At 50.0% G+C, this 12,560-nt stretch overlaps 1 protein-coding gene across 1 annotated transcript in view; it reads right to left on the minus strand.

Moving 5' to 3' along the window:
- Window positions 1-12,327, minus strand: part of ITPKB (inositol-trisphosphate 3-kinase B) — a 105,100-nt gene extending 92,773 nt beyond the window's left edge. Inside the window, exons 1-2 of the mRNA XM_027564623.1 lie at window positions 12,026-12,327; window positions 8,547-10,680 (exon numbers count right to left, since the gene is read on the minus strand). Of these exons, the coding sequence (XP_027420424.1) occupies window positions 8,547-10,466 (1,920 nt within the window). The 5' untranslated portion in view covers window positions 10,467-10,680; window positions 12,026-12,327. The remainder of the gene's footprint in view (window positions 1-8,546; window positions 10,681-12,025) is intronic.
- Window positions 12,328-12,560: the final 233 nt, after the last annotated feature.

Here is a 12,560-nt window from a genome sequence, read left to right on the forward strand (position 1 = left end):
GTACCCGAGCCGGTATCCTTTCCCCATAGTTATGAGGTGTATTTTCTTAAACCTACTCTTTAGATAGCTAACTTGCAAAAAGAAAACCTTACACACCCATGCATAGCAGAGGACTAGCCAAACACCAGCTCCTACACAACTATGGAAGAAGCGCTTAACACGAGATCCTGCTGAATTATACATTTTACGACTCAGTCATCAATTGCCATAGAGAAGAAGAAAACAAATTGAGCTGAGCCTGGAAAGAATGTCAGTGAAACTGGAAAAACACTCGCTGGGAACCGCCTGGGGGTGCAGGGACCTCCCCAGTAACTGCCGGGGTCCCACAAACTCACAGCATACCAAGAGAGATTGTGGGGTGAGCTGGTGGATGGCTGGTCACCGGGGAACCAAATCCCTCCATTCTGAGGCACTCTGAAGACTCCCCACAGTGAATGAAAATATTAAGCGCTGTTAATATAAAATGTATTACAGCTTCTTCTTGGGAAACAGTACAATCAGTTTATTCATCCTGATTAAATGGATGGTGGGGGGAGTAGGAAGCAGAGGACCCATTGAGACGGGTCAGGAAAGAAAAGTGCTGTCACAGTTCCAAAAGCCCAAAGCAAAAGTACCTCGTTCCTGCCTTCTGGACGCATTAAGATCAGTTTTATAAACGTGAGCAAATAGACCAGGTTCTGCTTGGCCAAGGAAAGGGCTTACCCTGCATCATAATACTTACATCATCTCTGGGTTGTTGTTTAGTTGCTAAGTTGTGTCTGCCTCTTTTGTGACACCATGGACTGTAGCCACCAGGCACCTGTGCCCATGGGATTTCCCAGTCAAGAATACTAGGGTGAGTTGCCATTTCCTTCTCCAGGGGATCTTCCTGATCCAGGGATGGAACCTGTGTCTCCTGCATTGGCAGGCGGATTCTTTTCCACTGAGCCACCAGGGAAGCCCCATCTCTGGGTTAGGCAAACCCTAATCTTAGTCACCAGGTCAATGGAAATGATCTCAATGCCTCTGTTTGAGATGCTGCATCATTTTATTTTCCCTTTCCACCCAGAATTTTACCACAAAGGTAAAAAGCTAGACTAACAGAATAATAGTGACCTTCAAGAGGGTGGGATCTCTTCAGTCCAATATTTGTCACCACCAGATCAAATGAGGAGTTTTTTTTCTACTTATTCTACAATGGGAAAATAAAAATGTATCCTCCCCCTCCATGTTCCACCCCCGCCTCTTTAAATCCTACATAAATATGAACTGCAAAGGTTCATTCTGCTTGCTTACTGTCAGTACCTCCTTCTTTTTGGTTACTTATAAAACTTAACAGCCGGTTTGGAGCAAAACAGAAGTAAAATTTTCAGCAAATTAAACATGTAGTACTGACCAGTGGCCTGAAGAGATATCTTTTGTTGAATGGGTTTCCATTAAGTAATATCAAGTCAGTAAAATGCCCAAGTAAAACTCAACAGAGGGGAAAGATCAGATCTCTAAGAGTGAATTCTTAATGAAACTGTTTTAGAAACACTCCAGACAAGTTAGTCAAAAGCCTGCGTGTTGGCTTATCAGTGGAATGATGATCATATGTCATTCCTCACCAGAGAAAGCCTGGAGGGCCCTGCCTTCCCATGAGAATCATCAGAGTGGTCTTCCCTGCTCAGACACTCCGGGAGATCTTGTTCCCTGAGGCTGGTGCTGATCTTTGATCCCCAATCCCATCACTGAATCAAAGGAAACTACACTAGGAGACAGAGAGAAGGTAAGACCAGCCTTCTCACTGTTGTATGAACTGCACTTGAAGAAGCTGCTGTGGTCCCACAGTCGCCTGTGAATTCACACAGAGAGAGTGAGTCGCTCAGTTGTGTCCGACTCTTTGCCATTCCATGGACTGTAGCCTACCAGGCTCCTCTGTCCATGGAATTTTCCAGGCAAGAGTACTGGAGTGGGTTGCCATTTCCTTCTCCAGGGGATCTTCCCAACCCAGGGATTGAACCCAGGTCTCCTGCATTGCAGGCAGACACTTTACTGTCTGAGCCACCAGGGAAGCCTGGTGAATTCACAAGTAGACTGTAAACACTGGGTTTTGAGAAATCGATTTCATTCTAGCCTTACTGGGTGAGGCACAATCATTTTCTAGGATTGTAATGTAGTACACCTAAACAAAATCTTAAGCTGCTACCAAGCATGTCTTCCAAGAGGCCCAGTGGATTTTCCAGACATTACTACTCAAGGTGTCTCCTAACTCCACCTCCACTAACGTTAACTGAGCCTCTACTACATTCTGGGAACCATCTAAGGCACTTTAAAACACGGCCCCCCTGAACTCTCATCCCCTACTCTGCAAGGTCATGCCTCCGCTCCCCATTTTTCAGAGGGTTTGCAGGCACGTGTGGCCTTGGATTTCACCCAGTTCTCGGAAACCTCAGTCAGACACCCCTACTCCTGTGGCAGAAAGGTCTCGGGAATGAGCAACGAGCTTGTCTTCATTGTTCTTTCCCCCCTTTCTTTGTCCCTCCTCTTGCAGATAACGCCACAGTTCTTCTACAGGTAGACAATGCAGCAGAGCTACTGCCTGTTACTCATGCATTCATCCATTCCATTAACCCACATTTCAAAAGCATGTCCTATGTTGAAAGCCAAGGTGGATCTTCCCAGGGGAGTAAGGAGTTTATCCACTAATGAAGTTTTATAAGTGAAAAAAAAAATGTAAAACATGACTATATTGAATACTCTCTGGCCTCACTTTCCTCATCTGTAAAACGTGGATATTGGAGGCAAGGAGCTCTAAAGCCTCTCCCAGACTCAGATTTATATTATGATAATTATGCAGGTCATAGAAAAAATTTTGTTATTTTTTTAAATTCTATGAACAGAGCCCTACCTTCCTAATGAGATCATATTTATATCTATATTGTCTCTTAGCCCAGGAGACCTGAAGTGTCTTTAAATAATAATTCACCTCTGGAAAAATGAATGCCCAGGTATCTGGTGGGGCCACAGTGAGAGAGGTGAGGGCACAACTACAGCAAGCTGAGTTTGACTACAGGGTCATAGGACCAGGTTGGCAGATTCTTCCAGCCCCCCAGGTGGCCTCCACAGTCAAGCAGACTGGACCCACTGGTCTGAGGGAATGCTATAAAGCTGAGTGTTCCTATGTTGTTAGGTCACCTATAGTGCCACAACCCTTAGTTAACTAAGTTAACAGTACGCAACCACAGAATGGCACTCAGGAGAACTGGACTTACAAAACCCCAAATATTCCAACGAGACAATGGCCACTGGCACTCTAAATGGCTTTTCACGTTACCAACAAGTTCACAGTTGGGTTTGCTGTGATTTTGTAAACAATGAGCTCCCTGATACATGAAAAATAAATCATTCACAATGTCAATTCCACCTAGTCAGGAAAAAAATAATTGCAAGACACATTTGTCATGGACTGGAGGGCATGACATACATAACCTACAATGCCAGTATTTCGTCTCTTAACAAAACCCATAGACGGGAGTTCCCTAACAGTCCATGCCTCTTAACAAAACCCATAGACGGGAGTTCCCTAACAGTCCCATGGTGAAGACTTTGCCTTCCAATGCAGGGGATGTGGGTTCGATCCCTAGCCCAAGAGCTAAGATCCCACAAGGCTTCCAGCCAAAAAAAAAACAAAACCTAAAACAGAAGCAATATTGTAACAAATTCAATAAAGATTAAAAAAAGAAATCTATAGACCCTTCCATGCTGAGGGCGTGCCCACAACACAATACAGAAGAGTTCATGAGTTAATCCTGAATCTCTGATTACCTGAAGTCTACAAAGCTTGTTCAACCAGGACATAAAATTATTTCCATTAACTGCTTTAAATTCTACCTTTAGATAACTAAATTGAAACCTCACAAGCCTAAACAATGTTATCAATGCTCCTAGGAATATAAATAAACTACAGAGGACTAATCTAATCTGTAACTACATTTACCTGGTATGTGCCAACAAAAATCAGAAAAGGGACTCGGTAGCAACTCAGCGCTAAAAACAAAAGTTCTGGAAATGCTTTATGTAACACCTGAAATACATTTCTCTAAAAGCAGAAACTGTCCAGTCTAATGTTGGTTTTTTTTTTGTTGTTGTTGTTAAACCTAAAAGCCTGGTAAATCTTGAGATGTGTTTTTGTGATGCCTAAATACCCATCTCTGTTTTCCTCTGTCTCACCTTTACTTGAAGGATTTTAAGCTGGATGAATTATACTTTCATCTTTGATAAAACAAATTCTTTGAAGTGATGTTTTGGCTCTGTACTGGCAAAGCCTCAATTTCCAAACTTAAATATCTGAGGAGGCCAAAGCCCTCAGATAACAGAATGTATTTTTCACTTTTCAGGTTAGCATGCTGGCATCCTACCAGCACAGCCTCTAATATCAGTCTAATCATTAACGAGAATCTTGGGTATAGTACTGATTTATTTGATGATGCTTTTTCAATGTGGAATTATAAAGAACCATTCTTTCAGGTAAGAGAAACAGATCAATGAATGGGTCTGAGAGAAAAGCACAGAATTAAATGTGCCCTGTTTCAGACTCAGCTGCCTGAGGTCCACACCACAGAAATCTTGTCACTTTTCCAAACACTCTGATACCTATTTCATATACAGCAGGTTTTGAATCCAATCTCTAGAATTACATAGTCACGCAGAGTTACAACTCTATAGGTCCCCGTGAGATCATTCTCAAGCAGAGTGCATATTTTAAAATGGGAATCTGAGCCAGAGCTGCAGTCTTTAGGTCCCTTTGCCTCTCTGAGTCTTGGTCTCCTCCCTAAACAGATCAGGGTAACAGTCAGAACCTCACATAAATGACTTGGGGTTCTCTCAGATCTGAAAGGTCCTAAGCCCTTTCCAGAAAGACCCTCGCCATACACCTGAGGTGGAAGGGTGCCCCATCTTAGGAAAATAACATATGCAACCTGAACTCTTTACCCCATAAATCTGGGCCTTCAATATTCTCTTCCAGAATTTTCCACTTAAAAGAACTTACCACTAGATTCGTTTCCCCCCAAAGATCCCTCTAAGACGTCTAAATTTTAATTGGAAAAATTTCACACTTTTAAAAACCACATAAAACCATTTTAAAATGTTCAAATTTTTTTTTACCATATATTAGTTTGCTTTTTGAACCTGAAAAAAAAGACAACAAAACTAGTTAACACGAATAAAGTAAAGGAAACAAAATTTCAAAGGCCCTGAAAAAGTAGTAACCCCCAAGAAGGCAAAGATTTTGTATTATACTTCTTTATATGCCTCCCAGATAATCAGACCAACATTTTGTTTTCGTTATCGTACACATGACTGTTAGCACGATTTTGGAATAAATCAATAAAAACCTATTTTTTTAAGTAAAAAGCATGCTTTTCTTAACTTAGTGCTTTAAACCTGGCATTTCAATGGCCCACTTACTTTTAAATGGATTAACAGAAGGAAGTCAAGAACTGTTGATTAATTTCTAGTTGCCTTAAAGAACAAGCGAGAACACCATTCTTCCTCAGGGCAATTCATTTCTGTTCAGATCTCAGAAAAGAGTAAATGTGAACATGCCTGAATTTAAGCCATTGAACGCAAGGCACGTACAACAACTACTTCTGAGCAAATTTCAAGCGTCTGATCCTTTATAAACAGACACACAGGTGCAAAAATTTGGAACATTCTATTTCCGAGACAAGCATATCTGTCAGGCTCCTCTGAAGCCTGAAGCCCAGGAAAGGCCTCAAGCACTTTGCATGTTTCTGAGGGTGTCTTTACAGCTCCTACCCAGGGAAGCAAATGAGCAGAGAAGGTTCTCACCACACACCCGTTCAGTAAAAAGGCCTCTGCTCATTTGCATCATCTAAATGGCTAAAGGAGTTTCAGAGTGTGTTTCCAAACGACTTTTCACTTTGTTTTTAAGTACAAGGACGTCTTCGAATCCCCCTGCACCGAAAGCTGGGGCTTCTCACAGGCAGGGAGCAGGCAGAGAGGCCAGAGAGCAGGAGAGCTAACCTGGCAGCCAGGCTTCAGGCTTTGCGGGGCCGTCACCTCCACCGGCACACACGTCACACACAGTCACCCCTCACACACAGCGTCACACAGAGTCACCCCTCCGCAAGAGCACGAGAAGGTTTAACTCTGTGGAAAGACAGGGTGGCACACACACAAAAATGTTCTCAGCATGGGTCTAAGGGTCAGGGGTTGGTTGTGTGACCGCCAGGCTGAACACTCAGGTTTCCAACCTGTGCATCCCAGTGGGGTGTTGGGAGTGTGCGTGGGCATGTGTATGCCCCTGAGTGCAGGGCTGCAGTGTAGACAGAAGCAGCACAGCCCAGAGAAGGGGACTGAGTGTTGACCGAACCTCAAACAGCGCCAGCTCGGGTTTTATCTGTCAAACACTGAACAGCCCAGCCGAAAGGCCCAGTCAATCAAGTTGTCTGGCCTTCTGTAGACAAAATATCCATCTCAGGTAATCAAGTGATTTTTGACCCAAAGAACAGATGTTGCGGTGTCACTGATAAGGCTCCACCATAACAATCTGTACAAAAAAAGAAAACTGAGTTTATCACTCAACCAAAAACTCAAAAGTCCCTAGGATCCCATAATTTCCAGTTGGCTACCCACCCTTCCCTCCCTCCACCCCCCTCCCCACTCGCCCTTGGCCTCATGTGATTCAGAAAACGAGGCTGTCGGGGGATTTTTTTTCCCTGGCCCTATTCTGTGGGTGTCTGAAACCTTATTTAAAGGAGGGAGGTAAGCTGGACAGCCGTCAGGCCTCATTTCCACCTCTGGACCTGTTTGCTAACTTGACACCACTCAACCCTCTGGTTTCTCAGCTGGCATCCTTCTGGCACATGAAAAAAAAAAAAAATTATCACCTGTCATTATTTATCTCCCCTTTAACTTACTTCCAGACAAGAGCCCTTTTCAAACATCAGGACACACAAAATACTTTGAGAGCCAGCCAATAGGAGCTGCTAATCCACCACTAGAAAGGGCAAATGGAAAGTTGGAGAACAAGTGAAAAAAAACTTGGCTGTGCCGGCTGTGCTCCAGGGTTTAAAAAGCCAAAGGGAGGAGAGGAACAGAGGACCGTCTCATGGGCCTTTAATTGTGGATAAGCGGGCAGAGAAATCTGGGCCATACCTTCAGTGAGAAGCATATTCCACCTTCCCGTTACCACCATCCCCTTCCAGGTGGACCAGATGTGTCCATGTCAGGTGCCTTGTGCTGGCCACAAAATGCCAGGGTGATGGGGACCACATTTTGCATATACATTTGCCTCCCCACCATCAGCAGAAAGCAGAGTCTTATGAAAAGAAACGCTTGGTCTTCTGAGATTCAGACTGTGATTTCTGAAGTGGGAGTGTGATAGAAATATGCTTTGGAGTCCAAAATACCTTAGAGAAGAATGTAGTGTAGAACTATAAAGTTCTCAGCTGCTGTGGCTTAACACATTGAGTGAATAGTACGTGATACTCAAGATTAAGTCGGAAGACTACCTACTACAATAAAAATGCAGACTTTCCCCCAAGGTAGCACAAGAACCCCCTCACACACCAAACTAGGAAATTCCCCAGACTCTGGAAAAGCTTAGAGAAAGTCCAGACCTTTTCAGAAGCGATAGCTTCAACTCTTATATGTCTTCCGTCCGATGCTCTGATCCTCCTAAGAGCTAAAACAGCCTAGCACTGAGATAAACCGTGTACAGAAATAAACCCCTGTCTGCTGCCATAGCCAGAACAACATGTCAGTGTGCTGAATCACAACAGATGCACTTGGAAATGTACTTGAAATGTACCTGTACCAGACAATAAGTATGTCCATGAAGAGGTATATACGCTAAGGGTATCACCCAGGTGTTTATCTCAGGCAATTCAACCTATTGTAATATTCTGTCATTAAAGAAACCGTCTCCTTACCTCAAACCATGCTTTTCATTTTAAATCATACAGCAAACTCTTTCTTACATCTGTTGGCCCCACAAATATTGCAATATCCTGACAATTGACTGAGGTGAGGTGGTTTTTCACCCAACAGACACAGCCATTATCTACAGATTTCAGGGACCTGTCACAGAATCACATCACTCATTTTCCTGGCCTATTAGTACAGGCTGAATTAATTTGCTGACATCCTTGTCAGTTTCCCCTCTGCCTAAATGAATCACAGAATTAAAGGGTTTCACCTGATCAGACAAAAGCTACAGCTCTGTTCTCTATCTCTGGAGATTAATCAGGAAGCCTTTGGTAACCCTCATGAATATGATCTTCCCAAGAAGTGAGTGGTGACCTACCCGAGGTACCTTTAAAAATGTCTTTTAAGATGTACATGGAAACAGTAACAGAAGTGACTCCAATTTGCTGTCCAAGCTACAAAGCGCAGGGCCAGGGCCTAGGTGCCTCCCAGGAACACCTGGAGAGAATTACACGTTGTGACTGCCCCAGGGCCCTGGTCAGGGTCTTCCCGACTCAGTAGAAAGTAAGAAAAAGGGACACACGGGCATGAAAGCAGCACAAGTTCTAGAAAAATCTCAAGGCAAGACATACCACTCTGGGCTTCTGCTGGTCCAGGGTATGCAGGAAAGCAGAGTTGGGGTCCAGGCAGCGCTCAGGGTCACTGGAGATGTCCTCCTCCGAGTCCTCATAGGAGGAGGAGAAGCCAGTGGAGGAGGCAGATGAAGAGGAGAGTTTCCTCAGCGGCAGGCTGCCCCGAGGGCTTCCCTGCGCCTCCTCCAAGGCCCTGTCCTCCTGGGCATCCGCGTCTGTACCCATGTCTGTGATGATGACGGCAGGGATGCTGTTTCGGCCACAGGCCTCTCCCAGGGAAGGCTTGTCCTTCTGTGCTGGGGAGAGCCGCTCTGGGCTGAGGTGGGCGTCTCTGCCCTGTGGCTGGCCTCCCCAAGTCCCCTTGGATTGCACCGCTGTGCCACACGTCCAGGCCAGACAGGCTTCTTCCATGGGGCTCAGCCAAACCCTGGAGGTCCCAGGCGGCACGCCCACCCTGTCCCCAGGAAAGTACTGGGGTTCTTTCAGTTCTTTTGCAGCTTCCCAGCAGGGCAAAGGCTCCAACATTCCACCAGACGGAACTCCCGCCTCCACCTCCGGGGTCCCTGGTTGCTCTGAGCTGCTGCCCCCAAGCAAGCCCAGCGTCGCGGACCCTTCATCCACTCTGTTAGAGGCCGGCGGTGCCTCCCTGACCACTAGGGCCCCACTTTGTGTCCCGGCAGAGCCTCTGGAACCCTGCCTGAACCAGGTCGGAGCCTCAGGGACCTCCGCCGGACTCTGTGCGTTCCCAGTCCTCTCCTCTGGCCTTCCGTCAGCCCCAGGCGCCCGGGAGCTCGGCATGCCATCGGACAGAGTTCCTCTCCCCACCTTCCCAGGGGGCTCTCCGCTGCGGGGTCCGCCCCTCTCTGGGGCCGGGCTTGTCTCACGGCCAAGAAACTGCCCCTGACTCTTGGCCAGGGCCTCCAGGGGGTGCGCACCCCCAAGTTCACGAGCCTTCTCAGACGGCTCAATTAGGGCAGGGTCGTGTGGATGGTGTGGAACGGTGGATGTGGCTCGGGCTGCCACTGCTGTGTCCACGGTTAAGTTCACTCTGCCCAGTCCCAACGAGGGAGCCTGGGAGTTCTGAGTTCCCAACGGAGGAGACCCCCTCTTGTCAACTTCCATAGCGGTGGGTGAGCCACAGTGGGGTCCGGCAGGGAGCGCCTTCTCCATTCTCTCCGAAGCGCTGGGACCCTGAGCCCCTGATCCTGACGGGGCCGCAGGGCGGAGAAAAGGTGCCACTACTCCCTCCTTGTCCTTGGAGAGGCAGACGCTGGGCGAGCCTCCTCTTCTCCCGGATTCGACCTCGGAAGTCTCCGGACATTGTTCCCCCCAGGACTTGGTCCTCCGCTCCTCGCTCTGAACCAGGACCCTTCCTGGGGGCTGACTGACACTGCGCAAGGGGCACGGGGAGGGCGAACGAGCCCTGCCCAGACGCGGGCTGCGGGGCGGCTGCGTGGCGGAGCTTTGTGCCTGGATGTGCGCCTCGAACATGCCCACTTTCTGGTTCACCTGCACGTTCTGCAGCTCACGCTGCAGGATTCGAAGCTTCCTCTTGGCCTCCTCCGGCCCAGGAGGGGAGAGGGTACCGGCGGTCACCATCTGCTGCCCTTCCCCTCTTAGACGACCGGCCCAGCTCGGGCTACCCACGCTGCTGCCGCTGCCGCTGCTGCTATTCAGCCTGCGCCGGCCACTCCGCCAGCCCGGGGGGCTCCCGGGGTCCTCCGGTGACAACGACTCAGCTGGGGGGAAGAGGAAAGAGGAGCCACTCCCGGGGCTGAAAACGCTGCCGGGGCTCAACACGGCCCTCCCTGGCGGCGGGGGCGTCTCGTTGCTGCTGGACCGAGGGCCGCCGCCGCTTTTCACCTGGTTGGCGCTATTCATGATCACCAGGCTGTTGAGGGCATAGCAGTACATGGCCATAGTACTGGGTCCTGCGCGCTGCCCGCCGCCGCCGCTCCCGTTCCCGCTCTGCCGCCGGCGTCTCCTGCTCCCGCGGCTCTCGGCTCTCGGCTCAGCCGCGGAGGCCCGGCGGCAGCGGCTCCGCGCGCAGATGGGGCGGCATGGCCTGGGCGGCGGGCGGGGGGCAAGACAGTGGGCTCAGTCCCCGCCCAGAGGTCCATAAACAACAGCGCCGCTGTGAAGACACAAGGAAACAAGTCAGGACCCCAGAGGGAGGGTGTGGGGGACGGCTAGGGGATTAAGACGGGCCCCGGCCCACGGAACTCCAATCTGTCGGGGATCTGGTGCCACTGGACGGCTTATCTATAGGGGCAGTGCGGCACGGCGAGGACATAAACCTGGGGGGGCCCCCCTCGGTCGCCAGCGCGGTGGTGATGTGATGCGCTGTGTGTGATACGCTTGAAGGTCCCTTCCAATTTCAAACGCTAAGAGTTGTCTCCAGAGCCGCGCGGGACGGGCGGGGAACGATATACAACTACTTGAATCCTATGTTCGGGGCGCGGCAGATTCTGAGCTTTCTGAGAGTGAGGACACCCTCTCCACCGTCTCGGGGTCTCCTCGGCTTTGCAAACACTGGCTATACCGGGTATAACGGGACAGCTTTTCGCCTCTCCACCCCCCTCACCCCCCCCGCCCCCATCTTGGGCTTCAGGATGTCCTCGCTCCACCTTCTCTTGGCCATCAGGGACCGACTCGGAGGAAAGCTGATGTGAACCTGCTTTTCCCGGGGCGACCCCTGCTTGCCTGCCGTTTACCTTCCTGACCCTGGCCTTGATGCTGTGTCCCTCGGCCTACGACGGCCTGGGCGCGCGGCAGGGCGGCAGCCGAGGCATTTTAAGCACTGGCTTTGTCGCCAGTCCCCAAACAAGTGTGTTTTGTGAGTGTGGGCGCGTCTGCGCGCGCCCGGTGTCGAGGCGCTGCGCGTCCCCTGTACCGGAACCAATACTTGCCGCCCCCCACCCCCACCCCCACCCCGCCGTCGCCCCAGTGGAGGGACGTGTGTGTGTGTGTGTATGTATACGCGCGCGCGCGCGCGCGCACGCGTGGGGACAATGAGTCCGCGCTCCACACACCCGGTGTCCGAGGACGCGGCTGCCTCTGCGGGCTTCGGGACTCGCGTCCACACCGATGCGTGTGCGTTGCTGCAGCAGGGCTGGAGCCCCGGCTCTGCAAACCTCCCGGGGTCCAGCTCTAAGCCCCGAGGCCGCGCGGCCGAGTGCAGGGCTTCTCCGCATCCAGGGCACCCTCTCCCGGCGCCAAGCCGGCCGCCCGGCGGCCCGAGCCCGCGGATGCTTGCAGCGCGCCGGGGTAGGCGGCGGAGAGCCAGCGGTCCGGAAGAGCAGAAGAGACGGCGAAAACTCGCCTGTCCTTCGTCTGCACGCCGCCCTCCCCTTGCCAGTCTCCCCGACCCACCTCTCCGCGCTTTTTCGGATCCCAGATTCCTCAGATTCGCTCCAGAGCAGACAGTGAGGGGAAAGAGGGTTCGGAGGCGAAAGCCATTAAAAAGTCGCCAAGCTTACCTGCAGTTTCTCAGATTCCCGGGTCCTGTGCAGACTACATGACCCAGGGACGCAGACCTCGTAGGTGAAAGATGACTTTAAAAGTTTTTTTTTTAAAGCTCAGAAACGATTTCCTCACTTCGTTTGGAAGACAAAAAAAGGGGGAGTGGGAAAGAAGAGAAACCGGTTGGCAGGGGCGGGAGATCCGGGCAGTGGCGACGCCGGCCGGCCCTGCACGCCCTTCTGGGCCGTGGAGATACTACCCTGTCAGTGTCTGCTCCCGGCTACTTCAGTGTTTGTTCAATGTGCGATTAAAAAAAAAGTTGGGGCGGGGGGGTGGGGGTGGGGGATTAGGGGTGGAGGAGGGAGGAGGGAGAAAGGCGGGGGCTTGGGGGAGGAAAGCAGGAAGGAAGTTGTGAGCCTGTCTGGGGTTGAACTCAGCGGAACAAGTTTTTCTTTTCTTCTTTTTTTTTTTTTTTCTATTGCTTGGCAAGACCGAGGGAGGGAAACACTTAAAAAAAAAAGTTTCCATTGTTAGCTAACAACAAAAAAAAAA

Source organism: Bos indicus x Bos taurus, chromosome 16 (genome assembly GCF_003369695.1).
Source record: "Bos indicus x Bos taurus breed Angus x Brahman F1 hybrid chromosome 16, Bos_hybrid_MaternalHap_v2.0, whole genome shotgun sequence".
Classification (NCBI taxonomy): Eukaryota; Metazoa; Chordata; class Mammalia; order Artiodactyla; family Bovidae; genus Bos; species Bos indicus x Bos taurus.